The sequence below is a fragment of the Lacerta agilis genome, chromosome 13 (assembly GCF_009819535.1).
Source record: "Lacerta agilis isolate rLacAgi1 chromosome 13, rLacAgi1.pri, whole genome shotgun sequence".
In the NCBI taxonomy this organism is placed as follows: Eukaryota; Metazoa; Chordata; class Lepidosauria; order Squamata; family Lacertidae; genus Lacerta; species Lacerta agilis.
Genome location: NC_046324.1, coordinates 37540850 through 37566584, shown reverse-complemented (window position 1 = coordinate 37566584; position 25735 = coordinate 37540850). Strand labels below are relative to the sequence as shown.

The window sequence follows — 25735 nt, the reverse complement described above, 5'->3', positions numbered from 1 at the left end:
TTCGGAACAGAATTAAAACAAATTTCCAGAGAAGAGGTTTGCTTGCAGCTGTGGGTTATGTTCTGAGCAGAGGAACAAAGGGGGTGGCTTTTGAGATTCCCAGAGGTATTTGCAATGCCATCACTGGAGACAGATGCTACCATAGAGGAACCTTTAGGTTTTAGTCGTACATGGGCTACTGCTCCACTCTGATTAATCTTGGTGAATGCTCCTTGGTGAATATATCCTCAGTGTGTGGCGTTCAAGCTGTGTTATCAGTTTCTACATTTTGTGTGATGGTTTTGTTCATGTTTTGGTATCCGCCTTCTGTAAGATCACCAGAAATTGTGTGTGTGTGTGTGTGTGTGTGTGTATGAATAAGAGAGATTCAGACTAAACATTAAAAATAACTTTCCTACAGTAAGAGCTATTTGACAGAGGAGCAGACTGTGGTGGACTCTTCTTCATTGGATAAATATAAATTGGATAAAGGTTGGATGGCCACCTGTCAGGGAGTTTTTAGCTACATTGCAGTGGGTTGGACTAGATCAGTGTTTTTCAACCTTTTTGGGGCAAAGGCACACTTGTTTCATGAAAAAAATCACGAGGCACACCACCATTAGAAAATGTTAAAAAATGTTTAAAAATTTAACTCTGTCCCTATATTCACTATATATAAAGTAATTTTTCAATTTTTCCCACGGCACACCAGACAACATCTCGCGGCACACTAGTGTGCCGCGGAACAGTGGTTGAAAAACACTGGACTAGATGAACCTTGGTTTTCCTTCCAACTCTACAATTCTATGATTCCAAGTAACAAGCATTAACAATAAGAGCACAATATACAGCAGCTTGTCAGTTCAGAATGCCATTAAGAAGATCAGTCATCAAAGCCAAAAGGAAAAAAGGAAAGAAGGAAGAAAATAGGAGGAGGAGTCAAGAAGGGAAAGGGAAGAGAGGAAATAAACTCTGGCGGAGCTCTGCTATGGTGCATTGATCCTGGTTTGTTTACACTACTGTGGAACCTTGGTTGTCGAGCATAACCCGTTCCGGAAGACCGTTCGACTTCCAAAATGTTCAACAACCGAGGCGCAATTGCCGGTCGACAAAATCCATTGAAAAAATGGAGAAACGCGCCTCGGAAGCCATTTGACTTTCGAGGCGCCTTCAGAAACAAAACCAATCACTTCCAGGTTGTTGACGTTTGAAAACTGAAATGTTTGCCCTCCGAAGCATTCGACAACCAAGGTTCCACTGTATCTGAAATGGGGAAGTCTGGGTTAGGAAGAACTGAGACAAATAAAACCATGGTTCAAGTTCATGGCTAGTGAACTGAAAATAAGCTAGAGATCCTTGTTTTGGGTGTGATTCGGAACTCAAGTTTACACAAAACCAGTGGTCTAAGAGGGGAGGGACATGGGAGTGGCCATGATACTCCTCACAGGTTGATAAACCATAGTTTACCAGATGAGGAATATTAATATCTGAACTGGCTTGTAGTTCTTTAGCCTTTTATAACTTTGCACCTATGCCACTTCAAATCCATTTCGATTAAAAGATTTGTTCATGGTTGAAATTTGATTTTGTCAAAAGTCTGTGTTCCCTCCCTTCTGCGTTACAGAAAGAGCAAATTTGTTTCCAGGATGGCATACAGCAATAACGTGTTCCACTGAACAAACATCTGAAAAATGTAGTGCGTGTATGTGTGCAAAAGTTTCCTTTCCAAACCGGGCAGTAAAATGCAAGTGCCTGAAATTTATTAAAACATTTCATTAAGCATTTAGGGTGCTAAATAATTTACTTAGGGTTAGCTGAATAGCAGCTAAATTACATAACATGAATTCCGACACTTGTAAAGCATGAATTTCATCCTTGAGCTCCAATCACTCCCAAATTTAGAAACAGGGCATTTTATGTAAGATTGTAACCAATCAAGTTTTTTCTTGGAGTAGACCCACTGAAATTAATATACAGTACCTAAGTTAGGCATGCTTGCTAATTTCAGTAGGTTTACTCTGAGTATGCCTATTGATAGCTGCAACCCATTATTTTTATATTAGCATGGGAAGACCTATAATTGACATCTTGAAATATTGCCAGAGAGTTTCCAATAAGTGAAGAAGAAAACAGAACAAGATGAAATGTATCTAACGAATTCAAAGCAGGATAGGTGCAAAGTAGTTTTTAAACGACAAAGTACTGTACCCAGCTGTGTCCAGAATTGCTGTTTTTGGCATCCATCCGTCTCGAGAGACAATGGAGTGCGCCTCCAAGGGTGAAGCCAGACCGCTGCTTTGACAGCACTGAAGTGCCCTTCCCAGGGTGCAAGTCTGGGCAGTGTGTTCTGGGCTGCCCAGAAGACAAGACCCCTCTCTCAGCCTCACTGATGCGGTCCAAAGGAGAGCAGAGCAATAGGTTTGGGACCAGCTTGGCTGCAGGAGTTGATGGAAAGAGGCATGCAAGGCACCATCCAACTGCCTTAGGGACTGCACTCTGGATTTGTGTAGGGCTTACTCTTTAGCCTTTTCTTCTGAAGATATCCCACAAGGCAGTGGAGGTTTAGGATCAGAGTTTTGCTTCTCCTAGATGGGCAACCTTCCCAGGTTGATGAGCCCCACCTGCCTCTCACTTCCCTCTACAGCACGTGCAGAAACTGCCTTCTTGACCATTGGACCCACTATTGGTCTCGTCCACTCCATCTGCCAGAGCCTGTCTTCACATGCGGGGGAAGTCCCTAGAAACACTGAAATTAGTGGAGCAGCAGTTTCTTTATCCTAATGCAGCTGAGGCTCCAATACTTTGGCCACCTCATGAGAAGAGAAGACACCCTGGAAAAGACCCTGATGTTGGGAAAGATTGAGGGCACAAGGAGAAGAGGACGACAGAGGATGTGATGGTTGGACAGTGTCCTCGAAGCTACCAACATGAGTCTGACCAAACTGCAGGAGGCAGTGGAAGACAGGAGTGTCTGGCGTGCTCTTGTCCATGGGGTCTCGAAGAGTCAGACACGACTAAACAACAACAACAATGCAAATTTGTTGCCTCATTCAAACTTTCATAAAAATAATTGTGATTGTTATTAAGGGCATATGCATATTCTACTAAATAAAATTTACTTCATCATTGAGTAGTTGCAAAGACATATCTAACTTTTGGGTTCTGTGTCCAGTTAGAAAACCATGTTTGAGAGGGATTGTTTAGAATAAAAACTACTCTCCCCGCCCCTCCCCAACTCATTATTTTAGGATGAGGCTGAAAATCCTTCTTATTTGTAAGCCATCCATTGCCAATTTGTTATGCTACTCTAGTAAAAAACAAAAGTGTATGTTAGATAGATTTTATTTTATTTTATAGCTCAATATGTCATAAGTTGGTGATCCATCAGTTCCAGCTGCATCTGGCAAACTGTAGCTTTATGCTTTTGAACCTTCCATATCTGGGACTAAGAATCATGAGTCCCTAACCTAGACATGGATGGGGGAAAATGAAGCCAACATCATGTATTTTAAATCTCTAGTCATTTTTTTGGCACTATAATCCCCCCCAAAGTGTCTATAGATTATTAGGCATCACAGAGTCATCTGGTCACAATAAAGCACATAAGGCTAAAAGCAGTAAAAGCAATTAAAATGTAAATATACGGTACTTTTCATGGGTAGATTATAACTTTGTTTTATTGAGCTTTTCAGAATTACAATAACTTTGTTTCATTTTGTTTCACCGAACTGCAATAAACGGAAAGCTATAATCTTCCCGTTAACCCTTCTCTCTCATTCTTTAAAGGCTAAAACACGTCGAGTTTAGTTAAATTGTTTTCTCTCTCGTTCAGATTCAAGTGATAATTTTAGCAGAGTTTCTCCCGTTCTGTAAAGATCAAGTCTGATGCTTGGTGTTTGGATTCTGCACGCGGAAGCAGTAAGAGTAATATACAGCATAAAATGCCTTCGGGATCTTCATTAAAATTTCATCGTTATGTAATGTATACTCCATGGCCACACAGGAATTTGTAGAGTTCTGGAGGAGGCTGAATTAAGCAAAGTTGCACTGACCAGAAATCTGTCTTGACAGCTCTGTAATTATTAAAGAAAATATACTGGCCAAGTCATTTCCCAGTGAATTCTTAGGAGATTTCTCCTAAAGGCTCCTTTGTAATGTCACTTTTATGTAGCAATCATTCCCCAAGTTGAGCGCCTGAGAAAATGTCCCTTGATTTAACTAGGAACAACAGCTAGTTCATCCTTGCAAATGGAATGAACAGTTGTTGTTGTTGTTCAGTCGTTCAGTCGTGTCCGACTCTTTGTGACCCCATGGACCAGAGCATGCCAGGCATGCCTATCTTTCACTGCCTCCCACAGTTTGGCCAAACTCATTCTAGTCGCTTCGAGAACACTGTCCAACCATCTCATCCTCTGTCGTCCCCTTCTCCTTGTGCCCTCCATCTTTCCCAACATCAGGGTCTTTTCCAGGGAGTCTTCTCTTCTCATGAGGTGGCCAAAGTACTGGAGCCTCAACTTCAGGATCTGTCCTTCTAGTGAGCACTCAGGGCCGATTTCCTTGAGAATGGATAGGTTTGATCTTCTTGCAGTCCATGGGACTCTCAAGAGTCTCCTCCAGCACCATAATTCAAAAGCATCAATTCTTCGGCGATCAGCCTTCTTGATGGTCCAGCTCTCACTTCCGTACATTACAGTTGTTGTTAGTCCATGCTAAACAAAGCAGCTCATTTCTTGACCACTGATAAGAAGCACGAGCATGGGTATAGCAGAAGGAGCCAGGTTTTCAAGGTGTAGCAAGTTCGAACATTTCTGTACCCTTATCCAGTACCCCCAAATCATTTTGTAGTGATTTATTAGCCGAAATGTCCCTGTTTTGGGGAGTTATGACAGGTAAAGAACAGAACAGAAGAAGAGTGCTGAAACAGGCTTTTGGCCCAAATATTCCAGCATCACAGTGGCTAATCTACAAGAAGCCCACAAGTTGGACCTGAGCACAATAGCACTCTCCCCTCCTGGAGTTTCCAGTAGCCTTATTCCCTATGGCAGTGGTGTTTAAACATTGCTATCATGTGCCCATAGTTTGTACTTTCCAGAAAAAAATAAATGAGTCCCCCCACACAAACTTTTCGTGTGTGTGTGTGTGTGTGTGTGTGTGTGCAGTTCTGAGAAAGGTAATGAAACAAAGTTATTGTAATTCTGAAAAGCTCAATAAAGCAAAGTTATAATCTACTCATGAAAAGTGTGTCTGAGTAAATGTGGTATATCCGAGAGGTAAAAATGCTGCCAAAGAAAAGAAAAGTGTATGTGGAAGAATGATATTTCAGTCTGCTAACCTCGACCAGTGTTTTTGGAAAATTGCCCCTAGTAAAGGGGAAAAAAACCAAAACACCCCAGTAGCAAAAAATGAGATTTCTTGGGATGTTTTTAGTGCCCTGGGCATTTTTTCATTGAAAGAAACCTGTTTAGGCATATTTTGCTTGCTAATGCTAGTCATGGAGAGGGGAGGAGAGGAGGTGAAAGTTCTGCTCCAGGCACCTTCTGATTCCCAAGAGGTTCCTCAGGCATTAGCCACATACTTTCAAGCTTAGCTTTATTAATACAAAGATAAGAGGAAGAAAGTTAAGAGCATGGGTAGGCAAACTAAGGCCCGGGGGCCGGATCCGGCCCAATCGCCTTCTAAATCCGGCCCGCGGATGGTCTGGGAATCAGCGTGTTTTTACATGAGTAGAATGTGTCCTATTATTTAAAATGCATCTCTGGGTTATTTGTGGGGCTTGGGAATTCGTTCATATTTTTTTTTCCAAAATATAGTCCGGCCTCCCCACAAGGTCTGAGGGACAGTGGACTGGCCCCCTGCTGAAAAAGTTTGCTGACCCCTGGTTAAGAGGTTAGGGTAGTTGCTTTCAATGGTTATTAGCCAAGGTGGCTGTATAGAAAATCAGGTTCAGGAGCAAATTTCTTGGGAGAGGAATGTTGCCTTAATGGCCCGCTTTGGAAAGGAGGTGATGGATTTTTGTGCTGATTAAGGAGGGCTGCTTTTTTGTCCTTAAATATACACCTAGTATCAAACCCTGCACTGTAGAGAACCACAGCATCCATAACACCTTGGTTATGGAACGTTGTTGCTTTTACTGTTACTCATGTATGTTCCTTTAATCTGTGATCTCACACACAGTGGCACGCAAACACGAATACTGTGTGGTGTAGTGGTTAGAATGTCGGACTGGGACCTGGGAGAGTGGGGTTCGAATCCATGAAGCTCACTGGGTGGCCTTGGGCGCAGTCACGCTCTCTCACCCTAACCTACCTCACAAGGCTGTTGTGAGGATGAAATGGGGAGGGACAGAACTGTGCATTGCTACTTGGAACTCCTTGGAGGCAAAGCAAAATATAAATGCAGTAATACATAATTAATTCAGTAGTAACAGTATAGTGGATCAACTTCCCATCTCTTTGCGCTTGCATGTCTCTGAAGCCGCGATCAATTAGTGCAGAGCAGGGCTAGCCAGCATGGTACCCTCCAGATGTCGCTGGGCCACAACTCCCATGGTCCTTGACCATTGACCATGTTGGCTGGGACTGATGGGAGTTGTAGTCCAGCAGCATCTGAAGGGCACCATCTTGACTATTGCTGGAGTAGACATTGCTGGTTTAGATGGACCAACAGCTTGACTTTGGCATAGGGCAGCTTTATCGGTTGATTTGCACAGCTGCCTCTTAGCTGCAACATCCATCCAATCACATGAATCAGAGTTTTATGGCCATGGTCACAGTCCTATCAGGTATTGGATCCCCGTGTTCACAATTTATTTTATAACTTGCTCCAGAGTACTTACCTGTTTCCCCCCTTTAAAAAAGAAGAAGAAGAAGAGCAATATTATTTTTTGTTGTTCTTGTATTTGCAGAGAAAATGAGGTGCTAAAAGTTCAGCTAAAGAAGTATGTAGGAGCTGTCCAGATGCTGAAAAGAGAAGGTCAGACTGTGGAAGGTGAGTGTGGAAAACGGCCGCTTGTGGCATTATTGACGGTGCTTCTCTTTGCTGGTATGAAATGCATTGCTAATGAACCATTGCCAAAATACAGTTTTGAAATATACAAGATGCTCGCCATTGGTTAGTATGGAACATTTTAATCCCGTAATTTTGCACGACAAGGGAGGCTATTATTGTTCTGCTATTTTTCAGTAAGTCTTCACAAAAGAGCAATTGATAGCTTACGCTTGCCGGTCCTGAGCATGTTGTGCAGGGATGATAAGACAGCTTGTTTTTGTCTCTGTATTACTTATATGGCAAATGTGGTTGGTGTTTCTTTTAGATCCATATAGGAATCAAGGCCCTTTCTCCAACGGATGACAATAAGTCCTGCTTCTGCCTTAAGAGGTTGCTGTTTCTAGGGCAAAGTTGAGGAATGATTCCTTTAAAGCTCATTTCCTTTTGGTGTCTCCCCTCCTTTCTTTTAAACACTCCTTTGTGATCACTTGGAAACTATTTAAGATTTACAAAGAATTGTGGCCGTATCCTCAGTTCTGGGCTAATGCATAGCCTGTGTGAGTGTTTGTTTAGGTACTGTAGGCTGGATGCAGATTTAGTGACCCACACTGGCACAATTGTACTTTTTCACCACCCCCTCCACCGGGTGGAGCTTGATTTCTGCAAAGTCCTTCCATCCCTTTTCATCCCCCCCCCCCTTCGGGCAGCCTTTTCTGACACATTCCACATTCATGAGGAACCCCTGACTCTCTGACCGCAGTGAGGAGAAGGGGACAGAAAAGCCCCATTGGGTGAACAGATTTTTGCTCTCTCAACTCTAGATCCAATCTTAGAAGTAGCCATCCAGGTTTTTGGCTGGGGCCAGAAAATCAGAACACATTACTCCAGACTTTCAGAGTGCTGATGGGAATCTACCCAAATCCTTCAGCATTCACCTGAGGCCCTTCTCATGGAATTCCTCTGAGGGAGGTTCAAAGGCTGGCAAGAAGGGAGAGGACTCTTTCTGGTTGTAGCTCCCCAGCTGTGGAAAAACCATGTCTCAACTAAACCAGCTGTCAGGATCTTCCCCAGTCCTGCTCATGAGTACAAGCCTCTTTTGAAAATTGAATTGCTATTTACAAGCGGAGATAGTCAAAAACATGACTCTTTAGTCACTATCAGAATCCGGAAGTACATTCCTTCGGCTCCCCGCCCAACACCAGATTTTCGGCACCCTGAAACGATGTCTCCTGGGTCCTCTAGCCCCCCCTGCACTGTGCCTGTGTCGAAGCTGTGAGCTTCTGTCCGATCTTGTCTGGCTGGTGGTGCTGGGTCTTTCAGCAGTGTCACGGAGCCCTTGCTCCGCTCCCTCGCTTGGAGACAATTCCTGTGATAAGCTGGATGAGGAGGAGGAAGAGTCCGTTTGCAAAAGGCTCGGGTTCCCTATAGCTTCGTGAGCTTTCTTCCCTTGAAGAGCAGCTCTCCCTGCCCTGCTCTTGAGCAGGGCTTCCTCTCTCCCTCTCCTCGTGAGTAGCTGGGCTACTGCTGACACCACCTAACATTATAGGAAGATGTGTTGAGATGCCTCTCATTGAGGAAAGGTGAGGATGAGGAAAAGGTTTTTCCTAGACCTGTACGCTATCCATGGAAACCAGCATAGAATTGTCTTCTTTCAGGATGTTCAGTTGGATCCAGAGTAAATTTGTTTCTTTGTGGTTTTTTAAAATATATCTCATTGATTTGGGACAAGTTAGCTCTGACTTGGGTTTCGGCCCATTAAACTCTGTCCCCTCCACACATTTTGATTTTCAGTAAAATGTGTTCTTCCCACTCCTCGGGTTTATTTTTATTCTGGAAGTAAATTGGCTGGAAGTGAGGGCTGGGTTCTTTTGCTGTATAGAATGACTGGCTGAAAAGAGAGAACTAGTACTTTTTAAACACACACACACACACACAGGCACTTTCGTTGGAGAAAATTAAATCTCTTGACAGGCGGTAAAAAGCCTTTTAGTACTTTTCTAGTGCTTTAAACTGCGGAAATAAGTTTTCCATTGGTATTCACAGCTTGAGCACTTATAGATTGAGGGTTTTCTAAGCTGCTGGAGGAATTAAGTAACTTAATTCCTGTTTGTAAAACAATTTAAATCAATATAGCTATGTGATTCTTCATGCAAGTATCATGGCCTGATTTTTTTAATAAGAAATACGTAGACATAAATTCTATTCATGAATTTTCCTTGTAAGTGCACTTATCTATACACCCATAGCCCCTGCAAACTTCCTACAATAAACACTTTCCCCAGAAAAATCGTATTTGTTTTTTTCACTGAAAGTTTAAAGATTAGAGGATAAAATGTTTCTGCAGTTTATGTATTGCCATCATTAGTCTCTCACATAATTTATTATTATACAGCCACATTTATAGCCCTGCATTAAGCGTGAGTTGGCTGAATCACATTCTGCTGTTATAATGAGAAATTGAGGTGTGAGGAATAGGTTCTACTGCCTATGGTTAGAAAATAATTCATCAGACTGGTTTGAAACTTGGCAGTGTACGATGTGTAAATCTGAGAATGGCCCATGCTGAATTTGGGATAGAAAGGATAAGAAATTAGCTACACTTAATTCCAAGTAAAGACATTTTTAATTTTCGCATATTTATATCACCACCTTTCTTGCTTCCTTTTAGCAATTGTATTCCATCTTTTATCCAAGGAGGTCGCGGTGGTGTGCAGTATTTTCCTGCTCCTCAGTTAACCCCCACAACGACCCTATTGAGAGGTAGTTAGGCTGAGAAGCAGTGTTGGCCCAAGATAACTCAGTGAGCTTCATGGCTGAGTGGGAATTTCAACCCTGGGCTCCCAGATCCTAGACCCACACTCAAACTGCTGCACCACACTTGCCATCTTCCATCATGGAACCTAAAGTGGTCTTCCATGGCAGTACTGACTAAATTCAGAACCGCTTAGCTGCATCAAGGTGATGGATGGTTTTGTGTGTCTTCAGATGTTGGCTGAATAACCCCTTAGCCTACTAGAACAGTAAGCTCTTCAAGGCTGAGGCCTGGTCTGCGAGAATCTTACTTAGAAATAGCAAGCATTTACATGCAACTTATACTTCCAGAGGCTAAGACTACAACAGCAGAATGACCAAATCTATTGCCCCGAAAAATGCCTTTTTAATAGCCCCTACAAGCATGCTACACGATTAATGAATAAAAGCACGTACCAGAGCTAACAAAGCAAGCCATATCCCCAAACATACAGTACAAATGGGAGAAATCTTTCTGGGGAAACGGCCCCAGCAAAGTCATTCAGTTTGTTGAAAGTAAGCCATTCTCAGCACGACGTGTTAAATCATTCCTAGGGTTTCAACCTATGGATGGTAAATATATATACTGATAAATGTGAGAAAGACAGGCTGAAGTGAAGAGCACAGGAAGTCAACGTGATGCCCTCCAGATGTTGGACTACAGGTCCCATCATCCCCAGCCAGCATAACCCCGATTAGGTTAGTGATGATGGGAGTTGTAGTCCAACAACATTTGGAAGGCTGCAAGTTGGTTATCCCTGATCAAGATATTGCTTTAAGTGACTTGACTCTCCTGTACCTGCATGGTTTTGACTTAGCTCTTCATTAGATAAATGTTTTGAAGCACTGTGCGGTTGTTTTTTGGTGTACTGATTTCTATTAAAAATATTCATGAAAACGATCCTTTTAAGCTGCTTAAAATACAAAAAATTATCCTTCATTAGATATTGACTTAGTGTAATTACCGGCGGGGGGGGGGGAGGAAGGGGAGAGGAGAGAACCTTGGCTGGCTGTATTCTTCTGTGTTACAATTATGTAAATGAAGGAGTGATAGGAATAGAAACTGTGTGGGTTGGTCAGGTTTTATACAAGAAAAAAGGGGGTGGTGATAGAACGATAGTTTCTAAAAATGAACGACTCTGCGCCATGCCTTCTGTTTGTCTTTCATCAGCTGTGGGTTACATTTCCATCACTGATACTAAGAATAAATTTGAGCTGCATATGTTTTATAATACATATGATTCCAAAAAGGATGTTTTTTTAGGCTGATTTATGTAAGGAAAGAGCTGTATTACTACAAATCTGCATATCATTTTATTTATTTATTTATATTTTGCTGCTGCTGCTGCTGCTGCTGCTGCTATAGAAGGGTCCACAATTTTTGGCTGGCCTTTACGCACAAGCCAAAAAATGGTGATCTTGGTGCTGAACAGCAAGGCATATTCTGGCCTGAGGCCAGGTTCTAGGAAGATGGCTGCAAGGCTGGCCAGAGGTTTCAGGACCTTGGATAGCTCTGAGCAAGCCACTTGATCCAGCAAAAGGCTGAGAGCGGGCAGGCTTTTTAAAGCCTCTGCCACCCAGACTAGCTCTCCCATGCTCTGTCCTGCTTGTCATTATGAAGTTAGATGATGGGCAGATGGGTTGTCCCGCCTACCTATCTTCTTCCCTTGTGTGTTGCTTTCCATGCACTCAACAGACAGTGGGTTGCCAGGCACTTGGGAACCACAACATTTGACTTAGTGTTCACACGTGAACCAGGCCATTGGCTGGGTTTCAGAGCAGCTCACTTGATTGGAGCATGGTGCTCCCTTGGGGAGAACATTCACAAATGGGGAGCCACCACAGAAAAGGACCGTTCTTGTGCTGCCATCCTCTGGGCCTCTTGTGTTTGTAGTATACAGTGGGTCTCTTCATATCAAAGAGGGAGAAGTAGTCAAAGATCCCTCAAGGCATGTGCAAGCCTGAAGATACACCTAAAGAGAGATGCTTTTTTAGCATATGATAAAGCTGCTAGGAAATGTGTGTCCTTTAATTTTTAACCTCTCTTAGAAAAAAGTTATGTACTTATTAGTTCTGGGTGCTGCTTATATCCAATTGCATTGGAAATGTTTAACCAGTTTGCTTCAGATTTATATACTGTATTTTGGCTAACGGATGCCGTTTGATGGTTTACTGTACATTTCCGAGCATATTTCAAAGTGTTGGTGTTGACTTTTAAAGCCCTTAACCGCCTCGGCCCTATATACCTGAAGGAGCGTCTCCATCCCCATCGTTCAGCCCGGACACTGAGGTCCAGCTCTGAGGGCTTTCTGGCGGTTCCCTCACTGCGAGAAGCAAAGTTACAGGGAACCAGGCAGAGGGGCTTCTCAGTAGTGGCACCTGCCCTGTGGAACGCCCTCCCATCAGATGTCAAAGAAATAAACTATCTAACATTTAGAAGACATCTGAAGGCAGCCCTGTTTAGGGAAGTTTTTAATGATTGATGCTTTAATGTATTTTTCATCTTTTGTTGGAAGCCACCCAGAGTGGCTGGGGAAACTCAGCCAGATGGGTGGGGTATAAATTATTATTATTATTATTATTATTATTATTTTATTAATTTGTTATAATATTTATATCATTAAGATGAAGTATTTATTTGGATTGTCATATTGGGCTGCATCTGACACTAGTGCTGCCCAGAGGGTTGCATCCAAGTAGACCCATTGATCTTAATGGACCTGAGTTAGTCATGTCCATTAATTTCAGTGGGTCTGCTCTTGAGTAAAATTTCATTGAATGCAGACCACAATGTTTTGAAATGAATCAGTGTTTGGGTTGTTACTGTAATACTGATTTATATTTTCTGTTGTTAAGGGAGCCGCTGTGGGCACAGTTATATGGGAAAGTGATATACAAACTGAAATAATAAATACACCAATTAACCAGGAATATAAGATCCCCCTGGAACTGGCATTAAAGGCTTCAAGCTCAAATAAAGGTTCACAAAACATTTTTGAGGTAAAGAGAGGGATGTTCAGATTTCAGAGCTAAGCAGGGATTTGAGCCTCCAATTCCCACATCTGAGCCCACCATGCTAGCTAGCTACCACACTGCAGTTCATCTTTGACCCAAATAAAAACAAACCAGAGATTTATTCAATTTTACTTAGGTGCCACTCAAATAACTTTTTTTTTTTTAAAGAGTCTTAATAATTCCTTTAGGCGCAACAGCTCAGAACTAATATTATCATTTGGTGTATGTCACATCATCATAATAAAGCTAACAGTTCTCTTCACTTGAAGCCTTTTTAATTTATTTGGTAATAACCCCCCCCCAACAATATATGTTCAAAGAATGAGTTCATTGGCGAATTAAAGTGGTTCTGCAGCACGTGGACGGAAAACTTTCTAAGATCGCAATTACATTTTGAATTTTCAGTTTAATTGTTTAGCTATGCCTATTTAATCCATTATAAGCATTGCTTATGAATATACATAACCTGAATATCAAATACTTAGAGATTCTCTTCCTTTGAACACAGAGGATACAGCTTCTTTGAACTGTGAAAGTGCCAGGCAGGCTTAAGGAATCAAAGTATAATTCTCAAGTCATATGCAGGCAACTCCAAAGTGTGTGTACCGTATGTGTTTTTAAACGGAGAGTGATACTTTTCAGTTTTATAGAAGCAGATAGATGTGTGCCAAGGAGATGGGATTGCGAGAAAGAATACCTTGTACACCTGATAATTAGTAGTTAAGAGCAGCCCCTGCTAGATCAGACTAAGTGCCAACCTAGTCCAGCATCCTGTTCTCACAGTGACCAAGATGTCTATGGAAAGTGCTCAAGCGAAACCTAAGCACAACAGTACTCTGCCCACCTATGGTTTTGAGCAACCAGTGTACAGACCTGTTTAGGTCTTTGCCAGTATTCTGCTCTACTTTTTGTAAGCGAGCATTACAGAACAGAAGAGGTTCCCAAACTTGGGTCTCCGGCTGTTTTTGGACTATAATTCCCACCATCCTTGACCACTGGTCCTTCTAGCTACGGATGATGGCAGTTGTAGTCCAAAAACAGCTGGGTATCTGTCAGGGAAGTCCCCTCCCTTCCACTGCAGCCGGGAATGGGACCGGCATCACAGAAGCTTTTAGAGTATAGAGACCCTTGTCTGCTGTTTACGAGCTCCCCCTCCCCCTCTGGGAGCTCGCATGGTTCACATTCCTCAGAGGGGGAAAGAGGGGGGGGAGACAGAAGAGCGATGCAGAGGCTTAGAGCCGGAACACCACAGGGAAAGCAGGGACAGAGGTCAAGTTCTCACGCTACGTGGTCGATCGCAGAGGGGGAGAAGGAGGGGCTTCAGGTTCCCCAAGTTGCTTTGTTGGAAGGGAAACAGAAAGAGTTCATTCCTGGACACTGATGAGTAAGTGAAAGGACGTCTGAGACTTTGCTTTGCTGTATATCGCTTGCACAATAAAGAACTTAGTTTTTAGAAGTTCTTTGCCTTGGACTGTTATTCATGAGCAACCACTAATCGTCCTTACAGCATCCAAGTTTGGGAAACCCTGCATTAGAGGGTCCCTCAATTCTCCCTCTGTCTCTGTCTGTCTGTCTGTCTGTCCCTCCCTCCTTTTGCTTCAAAACATTAAGATGGTTAAAAATTAAAGAAAAGGGGAAAGGGCCCCTGGACGGGTTAAGTCCAGTCAAAGGCGACTATGGGGTGCGGCGCTCATCTCATTTTTCAGGCCGAGGGAATGAGCACCCTTGGGGACAAAATAGTTAACTTAAAGCTCTGTCACCCCCCCCTTCTCTTTCAAAATACCCTGCATAACATAGGGCTAAGGAACGTGTTGTAGTTGTGCCACTATCAGCTGTGTGAAAACTGTCGAGTCCAACGAAAAGGGTAATTACCGTATTTTTCCGTGTATAAGACTAGGGATTTTTTAACAACAACAAAAAAAAAGGTTTAAAATTGGGGCTCGTCTTATACACAGGTAGTGTTGAGGGGTGTTTTCTTAATTTGGAGTCCCCCAAAACAGGAGGCGTCTTATACATAATTATACATAATTGGAGTCCCCCAAAACAGGGGGCGTCTTATACAAGGAAAAATACGGTAGATAACATGGGAAATTTCAGGGTCGTTTTGCCCTTAATTTATGCTGATGTGTCGGATGTTGGTAGTGCTTTGTCTTAAAAACCTCTTTCTTTTTGTTGTTGCAAATGATGAAGAACGCTGGAATAAACCAAAATTGACCCGCTAATTTCCTTCCACTTTATTGCTGGAGATGAGATCTTCTATGTCTAAAATATATCATTGTGTCCTTAGTTAATTTCTTAAATTTGTCTTTTGAAGTAACTTGGGTATGGACAGATGGGGCAATGGAATTCAGTCTTTTTTACACTTGGAAGTTCGCCAGGAGCCATTTCCCTGACATTCTGGCGAAAGCTGTATTCATCGGGGATACTAGAATTGTGTGGCTCATAGAGATTTTCAATTTCAGCCCTGCTCCATCATAATTAATATGTTAGTTGTGAGTAATCTTCTTTACCTTCTTGCGTTATCCAAAGAAAAAGTCCTGATAAATAGACCTTAGAACATTGTGCCTTTTAGGATTTAATGTAATTGCAGGGAATGGCTCAGAATAAATCAGGTTATTGGGATTTGGATTTTCACATTACAAGGAAATATATGTTTGGTGGCAAATATTTGTTTTAAAAAAAACTCTGCTGGAAAAGGAGAGAGAGCATCAACCTGAGATCTAGATGAAATGTGTTTCTAGTTGGGGTAGGTTCAATGCTTGGCCATACAGGATGCTAATCCTTGATACTACTATTAATTGGGAAACTGGGGAACAAACCCTGGATGTTTCAGAGACATTTGTTTGCTGGAGGTGTAAGCAAGGCTTCTAAATTGAAATATATGGCTGTTTATTGCTTTAATATTCCCACCTTTACTTCAAGGAGCTCAAGGCAGCATACATTTTTCTCCCCCTTCCCCTTTTGTCCCTTGCGACAACCCTGTGAGGTAGGTTAGGCTGAGAGAGATGGTGACTGTTCCAAGGTTGCCCTAGGAGCTTCATGGCCAGGTAGGACTCCCAACTCCTAGTCCAACACGGCAACTGTTGCACCGGTGGCTCTCATGTCTGTAGACCCGAGGCCTCTAGTTCCTTTTGTCAGGAGGAAAGTGGTTGTCAGTTTCACCATGAAAGACGAAACAACCACTTGAAGTGGAAAGGAAACAGCTATCTTAATCAACCTTAAATAATAATAATAATAATACATTTTATTTATACCCCGACTGATACACCGGGCTAAGGGCGGCTAACATCAGATATATTGTTGTTGTTGTTGTTGTTCAGTCGTTCAGTCGTGTCCGACTCTTCGTGACCCCATGGACCAGAGCACGCCAGGCACGCCTATCCTTCACTGCCTCCCGCAGTTTGGCCAAACTCATGTTAGTAGCTTCGAGCACACTGTCCAACCATCTCATCCTCTGTCGTCCCCTTCTCCTTGTGCCCTCCATCTTTCCCAACATCGGGGTATTTTCCAGGGAGTCTTCTCTTCTCATGAGGTAGCCAAAGTACTGGAGCCTCAACTTCAGGATCTGTCCTTCTAGTGAGCACTCAGGGCCGATTTCCTTGAGAATGGATAGGTTTGATCTTCTTGCAGTCCATGGGACTCTCAAGAGTCTCCTCCAGCACCATAATTCAAAAGCATCAATTCTTCAGCGACCAGCCTTCTTGATGGTCCAGCTCTCACTTCCGTACATTACTACTGGGAAAACCATAGCTTTAACTATACGGACCTTTGTCGGCAAGGTGATGTCTTTGCTTTTTAAGATGCTGTCTAGGTTTGTCATTGCTTTTCTCCCAAGAAGCAGGCATCTTCTAATTTCGTGACTGCTATCACCATCTGCAGTGAACACCAGATATATAAAACACATTAAAAACACAAAATCAAACGATAAAATACAATTCGTATCCTGCCGGTTTCAAATTCTTCCTGTCATCTTATCCAGTTCTGTGTAGTCCATAAACTTCATCTGCCATTCTTCTATCGACGGTAGTTCTTCTTGTTTCCATCTCTGTGCCAGTAACATCCTTGCTGCTGTCGTTGCATATAAAAACAATTTTTTTATCTTGCCTATTAATATCTTTCCCTACAATTCCAAGCAAAAATGCTTCTGGTTTCTTTATAAATGTATAGGACTAAATTTGAAAAAAAATATTTGAAAGACAATTGTAAACAACAAATCACGCTAGTAGGACTGCAAGAAGTTTTGTAAGGTTAATTTTAGGAAATATTACAGAGATAAATTTGCAAAGTAATAATTGATTATTGTTATTAAAAGTAATAGTGGAGTATGAAATACAAGAAGAAGTTAGGAAAAGTGAAAATCTTGAGAAGTGGCTGATGCAAGTGATGGATGTTATGTGATGTTTAAAAGAATGTATGCAAAAATTTAATAAAAGTTATTTAAAAAATACAATTCGAATCACATTTAAAATCAAAATAAAATTAAGTGGGAACCCACGAATCATAATTGTAGGGGTAAGGAATTAAAAGTTCACCAGGCCCTGCCACTTGTGCTGGTCCCATATAGGCCGATAGAAATAGCCAAAGAGGCCACTTACATATAGGGTCCCATAGAAAGAAGGGGGTCAGACTGGGCCTGGACCAAAGGCCTGGCAGAACAGCTCTGTCTTGCAGGCTGTGCGGAAAGAACAAGGCAGCTGCTGCAACTGCATAGGTGCAGCATCCCAAGTCTTGGTTTCTTTGGTTATTGCCAGCTTCACCAATCTGCTTGGGTTAGGGGAGTGGACAAAGTTTTGTCTTGAGTTTAATAAATAAATAAATAAATAAATAAATAAATAAATAAATAATAAATCTTTAGCTTACCAATAACACCAGTTAATTAGTTTACAAACCCATTGGTGGCATTCAGCTAAATAACTGTGAAAGCAGAACAACTTCCTCTTGCACAGCATGACTCCCCCATCTCCTTCCCCCACATGTGCCCTGTGCCATCCCCAAATCTAGAATAGAATGTCTTGTTGGGCAGGCAAAAATCCTTGCACTGATGGAACACTCACCTTAGGCCTGCTTTGGATACATCCCTATGTCTAGTTAGCAAGCCATCTTCTATCATGTCTGACTTTTTGTCCATATAGCTCTAAGGTTCCCCAACAAGCAGGGGGCATAGATGAAGACCTCTCCCATCCCCTGCTAACCTGATTCTTTTAAATGGAGATGCCAGAAGTTGAACCGGGGACCTTCCGGATGGAAAAGTTGTCCTCCGATCACAACACTGACTACAGTAACATGCCCTCTGCCCTGAATGATTTCCCTTTCACGCACAAAATACCTTGGGAAGGTGGTGTTTGCATTTTGTGCATGTGCAACCTGTATAACCACGGGACACTTCTTCTGCCATTTGTCATATATTTATTTAATTGAACTCCTGCCTTTTGCCAGAGGCTAAGCAGAGATAACGAAATGTTCTTAAAATCTGAGAGCTGGTGTGGTTTGAAGTCTTGGAGGAGCGGTTGGGTAATAATGCAAGCAGCAGGTTAATTATCAAGTGATGTTTTCCATGTACTTCTCTTAACGCTGGAAGGGAAGGATTAATTTTTAAAGCAGTAATTTTATTGCAAACTCTTGGATTTGGGAGGTTGGTGAGCGCAGCCTGTGCGTCTCTTGCTCTTTCCTCCTCAAAATAACGGTGCAGGATTTTGTAACACCGAGGCGAGTGGCTTATCATCACAGTGTACATGGTGATATTTGTGTTGTTTCGCTGTTGTTGCCAGACATTTTATCAGTAGTCTACCACATTGCCTTAAGAGTTTTTGACTTCTTTCCTCTGAGGACCTCTCCAGATTCTGGGTCAGTGCAGCCGATCTGAGTTGGCACCGGCTGGCAGACCTTACATGGTTTTATTATGTTGTTTTCCTTATGGGAAATATTAGTTCATTGCTGCTTTTGGACAGCAGTGATTTTATGTTTCTGATTATCCTCTGTGTGGTACAGCTGACTTGAACTTCCCTTTACAAATAACCCTCCTAATTTACCACCCTGCTTCCTTTGCAAATATGCTTTTAATCTCTTTGTGTTCTAGAATGGTATTGAGCAATTGCTTCATTGGAAGTTAGGTGTGCCCAAGTCCTGTGGTGACCAATGGGAGACGAGGGCATGCTTTAGTGTTCAACAGTCCGGTGTTAAACAAGTTTACTTGGAAGTCTCCCTGAATGCAACCAATGTTCCTTCCCGGTTGGGGTTTTCTGAAGTGACTGATTTGCATTACCTAAGCCATGACCTAGGGACCCAGGTGGTGCTTACCTTCTTGGAGAGGATCTTATGTCTCCTCTGGATTCTCCTCACCCAAGTGTCATTATTAATGCTGATGCTATGTTTTCAGAAGATATTAGTTACTTTGGTTATCCATCCTTTCGGCGTTCATCACTTTCCAGGCTAAGCTCGTCCCGAGTGCTCCTTCTTCCCTTAGAGAGAGACTCTGAGCTGTTGCGTGAACTTGAGTCTTTTTTACGTTTGGGTGAAAGAAGGTGGCTTGATGGAGCCTCATTTGATAATGAAAGAGGCTCTACAAGCAAAGAAGGGGAGCCAAACCTTGACAAGAATAATACACCTGTCCGAAGCCCAGTCTCTTTAGGAGAGGACTTGCAGTGGTGGCCGGATAAGGATAGGATGAAATTTATTTCTATTGGTGCTCTGTATTCTGAGCTTGTGGCAGTGAGCAGTAAAGGGGAGCAGTATCAGTGGAAATGGAGTGAATCTGAACCTTACAGAAATGCACAGAATCCTTCTATACATCACCCACGTGCCGTGTCCCTGGGATTAACCAATGAGAAGATCGTCCTCCTTTCTGCAAACAGCATCAGAGCAACTGTTGTCACAGAAAACAATAAGGTAGCTACCTGGGTAGATGAAACCTTGAGTCCTGTAGCTTCTAAACTAGAACATACGGCACAGGTGTACTTTGAATTTCGAGGAGAGCAGATACTTTCCCTGCATTGCTGTGCTCTTTATACCTGTGCTCAGCTGGATTATAACCTGTACTGGTGGGGTGTAGTTCCTTTTAGCCAAAGGAAGAAGATGCTGGAAAAGGCTAAAAATAAAAAGTCTAGTTGTTTTCGGATTCCTCCTAAAGCAATCAGTAATGAGGAAGATGGATAACACCTCGCCAGGGAGGCCATTCCATAAATGGGGATTCTGCCACTGAAAAGGACGTGTTGTGGGGCAGTGCCATCTGGGCAGCCTGCAGTGGTGGACACCACAATCCTAAGGTCTCACCTCTATGGGGACAGTATCTGAAGAAGTGAATACTTGCGATGAGGTGAGGTTTGCTGCCTGTGGAAACACAACCACAAATCTCTTGCTGATCGTCCATCAGAGGACACACATCCAAAGATGATTCCTTTGCTGTCAAAGGACGATTCCTTTCGCTTCCTAGGTTAGTGATGGCGGAGATACAGACTGGTCTCACTTTATTGTGGCTAGAAACTGCTTTTGCAAAAGGTGGTTTTCTTTTCATTGTAGTTTTGTTTCTATATTTGTTCAATAGTTCTTTTTTATTATTTATTAAAAAGATAGGAGAGCTGGTGCATTATCTTAGTCTCCCAGATACAGCATTCTGCTACCAACCAGGAGTGTTTATTATGCGAACCTTAAGATGAAAGTTCTTACCTTATCAGCTTAACAGTCAACAATTTGCCTATTGGGATAACTGTTACAAAGGAGGAGGTGAGAAGGCTGGAGCTTGATCCACTTTGCGCTAATCGTTCCTAGCAGCAACTGAGCGATGCCATCAAGGCAGGTAATTCCTAATTGGCCTTGATTGCTCATTTCTTCATTGCTGGGATAACTCAAATTTGAGCCGAGATGGTTGTTGGCAGTGCGACATGGAGCACTTTGAGCCAAGCACGAGCTCATTCCACAAATAGTGCAACTGCCCGAGCCACAAGACTGACAGGCCACCTGTTTCCTCCAGCTGTTTAAATGCTTGTCAGATCCACTTTAGCACAGTTTTAAAAAGCACTTATTACCTTGAGCCATGGCTTGAACAACAGCATTCCCATATATTTGCAGTTCAGTCCAGTACTATTATTATTTTTGAATTAGCTGTGAAAAAATATCCCAGCTCCTGTCCAAAACCCAACCATAGTGGTGCTTATTTGGAAGTAAGAAGCAAACTTTCATTGTAGCAGATCAATGGTACAGACTTAGTGGCTAGGAAAGAGCAGTATCTAGTCCCAGTGCTCTTACAAAGAGCCAGTGTGGTGTAGTGGTTAAGAGCGGTAGACTCGTAATCTGGGGAACCGGGTTCGTTTCTCCGCTCCTCCACTCACCTCACAGAGTGTTTGTTGTGGGGGAGGAAGGGAAAGGAGAATGTTAGCAGCTTTGGGACTCCTTTGGGTAGTAAAAAGCAGGATATCAAATCCAAACTCTTTCTTCTTCTTTTTGGTAGTGGCACCCACCCTGTGGAACACCCTTCCATCTGATGGCAAAGAAATCAGCAGCTATCCTATTTTTAAGAGACATCTGAAGGCAGCCCTGTTTAGGGACGTTTTTAATATCTAACGCTGTATTGTTTTAACATTCGTTTGGGAGCCGCCCAGAGTGGCTGGGGAAGCTCAGCCAGATGGGCGGGGTACAAATAAATTATTATTATTATTATTATTATTATTATTATTATTATTACTACTACTACTACTACAAAGCAAAGCAGTGGCAACAGCATAACCAGTTCAAAAGACAAAAGACCAGGTTCAGCAGTCCAGGAGAGGGCTGGCCGACATATGGTTTTCAACATCGTGATATATCACCAGCTGAACATCATGATATACCAATATATCACAATGTCTGAAATAAGGATGGAGCTAAGTAGAGGCATTGGCTGGCTTCATGGTTTCCCCTGCATCATGATTTTTGCATAGTGTGGATGCACACACACACCCTGATTCACGATATATTGCTAAGTCAAACATTATGAAACCGATATGGACTTCAAACTGGTTTTGGATGATATGTTGATAAATTGCCCAGCCCTAGTCCAGGATTGGTAGCAAGAGTTCCAAGACCGGACAGTTGTTCTAATAAGTTTCCCTCCCTTCTCACCAAGTATTTAAGCAGGAGCAGAGAAGGCTCAGCTACTCACAAGAAGTTGTGTCCCTTCAGCAATTCCTGACCTGAAGACAGACACTTATCTGGGGAGTGGGGGGAAATATTCTCCCCTTCTCTTGATGCACCACATCTCTCTGGGAGTTCTTGCTGGGTGCACCTCCTCTTCCCCCAGTCTCTCCCAGCGTGTCATAGATGGCTGCACCTAAGATTTCCCTCTCATCCTCCAAGGGATGGGAAGGGCTTGGGTCTCTCACCTTGTCAGCTTCGAGAGGCTTCATCAAGCAAGCTCATAGTCTTATTCCCTGCCCAACTTTGAGTCCATGTCTTCACTCTTGAGTGTTTCCTGTTCCTGGCCTGGATCATAGGATTCAGAGGGAGCCATGGCCATTAACACATTTGCCTTAATGTTTCACTGCATATAGAAGTTACCGGTATTTTTCAGCCTGCATTTGCAACAACGAAGTGTAGTTCATGCCAAGTGCAAATTGGATATATCTTTTGCTACATGTGTCGTCTACAGGGCAATTGAGAGCCATCTCTATTAAATAAGAACCCTGTTCAACTTCAGTGGAATTCTGGCAGGATGAGAGAATATTTTAGCAAATCAACTTTTTTTTTTTTTTAAAAAGCAAAGCAATGTGCTCACCCAAGTAATTGCAGGCTTCTCCTCTTAGTGACAGAAACCTTTTGATCATTTCTCTTTGCGTTGCGAAGTGGTTTTGACACGCTCTTAAAATGAGGTTACCATTTAATTTTCATTAACCAAAGCAACACTTCCTGAAACTCAACAGTTACCTAACCTTGGTGTAGCCCTTGTTGGAGGTAGGCTAGTGTAAATATTGCTGCCGTTTGTCTAATTAGTTGAAATGATTTTGTGGTGTGTGTCCCCCCCTTGAGGGTGTGCAATAAGGTAAATGGTAGGAGAAAATATTTTTCATGTTTTTATGATGATAAAACAGGTGTTCAGCTGATGTTCAAGGGACATGACAGAGTCCTGGAATATAACAATAACAATCATCATCATCATCATCAAGTCCTCCAGATCTGTTTCCCCCAGCGAGTTCAGAGCTGATAGCTGATAGTGGTTTTGCCTTAAATGAGGAATCCACCATTTGTGGGTAGAGTGGACAGGAAATGCTATTTTTTTGTCATTCTCCCCTGTCCATTTAAGTCATTGCCCCAACCCTCATTCTGCCCCTGAGACTTGGTCTACGGCAGGATGGCTAAAGCCTATATTGCCCTGTCTTGTTGAAGCACTTTCTGCTAGGGCAGGAGTGGTGAGTCTCAGGCTTGAGAACCGAGTCTGCCCCTCCAGGCCTTTCTGTTTGGCGCTTAGTACTCTACTCCGTCTACATCCACTCTCCACACCACATTGACAATTTCCAGGCCACACCTCTCACAAGCCTGGGGCCTCCTTGAGTGCTTTTGCCTGGCTAGATCATGTTCTTGAGCTCTTGCTTGTTTGGAGGGGTGTGTGTGTGTATAGAAGCACAGGTCTTATCCACGACCAGAATGTAACCTGCTGTATGAGTTACACCTGTATCTGAAGAAGTGTGCATGCACATGAAAGCTCATACCAAGAACAAACTTAGTTGGTCTCTAAGGTGTTTTGTTTTGACTATGGCAGACCAACACAGCTACCTACCTGTAACCTGTTTTTCTGTCCACTTTTGCTGCCCCCCGGGTGAAAAATATTCCCTTCTCCTTCGCCGTGGCAAAGCTAACCCAACATTTCTATAGCCAATGCTTTCAATCATTTTTAAAAGACGGAATGCAAGTGATGAATCAAAATGGAAAAAAGAAAATGAAGTCTTGTTTGTGAAGCGATCTTATATCCCTTGGCCCCCTTTCCTTTCAGTTCTGAAATTAAGTCTGTCCCTTTCCTAAATCTTGGCTAGATGAAGGTCTCCTCCTCCACCACCACCCTTCCTCCCTTTGTGCCTTGAACTCTTTCCCAGAACACATGTCAGATGCTGTCCCTCTTGCTTCCTTCCAGACCCTCACTCATTTTTTGGCATCGGTTTGGCCACCTCTCAAGATACCAGTGCCAAACTCAGCGCAAGCATTCCCAAGGTGGGAGCAGCAGTCATCGTTGATATTGGGGTGCCAGGTGCCATTTGGAGTCAAGATGGCAGACCGAAACCTGGCTTTCGATTGACTTCATCAGATGGGTGACTGGTCCAAACTCACCGCACTATCCATTTAAAAATCACAGTATTTTCTGGTTTCTAAAAATACCTGGCCAGTACTGGGCACTCCCTGCTAGTCTATATCTGTCTATATCTATATACCTACTGCTTGATTGCAAAAACACCCCTCAGTGGTTTACAAAAAGGATAAAACTATAAGCAAGATCAGCAAAAATTGATGATTTTAAATATTCCAAAAATAAATAAAACCAAAAATAACTCTCACAACCTCCCATTTCAGTAGCAGGGTTACATTTCCAGTGGTCCACTCAGACTTTGGATGCCTTTATTTCCAGAAGCTTCTGGTGTTGGGGCACGTAGAATATGAGACTTATGGGATTCTTGTATGATTGGGGAGTGGCGACGGGGGAAAGAAACACAATTTTATACTGTGAATACTAGGAGTGGAGGGCCAGTGGGATTTGGAATTCCCTGCTGTTACAAACTCAGCAGCAGCCTCTTAATGCTTTTATTTATTGGGCCGATTGAAGTGCTCTGATCAAAGGCTCCATTCAAGCTCTTTGATTTCCCTCCTCCTCCTCCTGCCCCAACTTCATTTGCTTTGTATCTGCATATGAAGCTTGTAAGCAGTTCGGCTGCTTGCTGAGCTTGGCAAACACCGAACTCTCTGGCTGAAGGTCTGTGGCAAAGGGGCCCTTTGATAAGGCTGGTTTGCTTAAATAATCACAAAAAACAACAGCTCTCACTTTTTATGGATTCCTCTGTTTTTTTTTATCCCATATGGGTTGGATCTGGACTGTGTTAGTTGGACTTGCTTCCCATCAGAAATCAATGGGACTTGACGTAACCATGACTAACTCTTTGCATTGAATTTCAATAAGATCCAAGTTCAGCCGACTTAGTCTGGATCTAACTCTCTGTTTTGCTCCTTTGCTGCTACGCGTTTTCAACCACATTTCTCAGACTCAGTTTATTTGATTTTAAAAGGGGGCGTTTCTCTTTCCCTCCCCCAGTCTGCTTTTTAGTCTTGTCCCATATAATGTCCTTACACCCGCAGGTTAAAACTGCTTTATTCCAATAGGCTTTTCCTGTTTAAGGAAAGGCCTTTTAAATGTGTTGTTGTTGTTGTTGTTGTTGTTGTTGTTGTTGTTGTTGTTGTTGTTGTTGTTGTTGTTGTTTTTACTCTCTCGTGTATCTACTACCTATGCAGTGATTGATTTGGTTTTTGTTGTTGTAGTAGTTGTTTAGTCATGGACCAGAGCACGCCAGGCGCTCCTGTCTTCCACTGCCTCCCGCAGTTTGGTCAGTCTCATGTTGGTAGCTTCGAGAACACTGTCCAACCATCTCGTCATCTATCGTCCCCTTCTCCTTGTGCCCCCCATCTTTCCCAACATCCGGGTTTTTTTCCAGGGAATCTTCCCTTTTCATGATATGGTTTTTACTTCACTTTAACTCCATTATATTTTAATTACTTCTTAGCTATTATATTTTATATGTTCATAGCTTTCTGTGTTTTAGTGCTGTGTGGTTCTGGGGGAAAGGTGGGAAGCAAGCAAGCAAGCAAGCAAACAAACAAACAAATGGCTGTATTATGACGCGAGTGGCGCTGTGGGTTAAACCACAGAGCCTAGGGTTTGCCGATCAGAAGGTTGGCAGTTCGAATCTCCGTGACGGGGTGAGCTCCCATTGCTCGGTCCCTGCTCCTGCCAACCTAG

The 25735-nt window shown here is 42.7% G+C and overlaps 1 protein-coding gene across 7 annotated transcripts in view; it reads left to right on the top strand.

Annotated features, from left to right (window-relative positions):
- Nucleotides 1–25735, top strand: part of SNX29 (sorting nexin 29) — a 196132-nt gene that overhangs the window by 34876 nt on the left and 135521 nt on the right. For all 7 annotated transcript variants that reach the window (XM_033166463.1, XM_033166462.1, XM_033166457.1 and 4 more), the window contains one exon: nt 6884–6966. In XM_033166463.1, coding sequence (XP_033022354.1) covers nt 6884–6966 — 83 coding nt within the window. The remainder of the gene's footprint in view (nt 1–6883; nt 6967–25735) is intronic.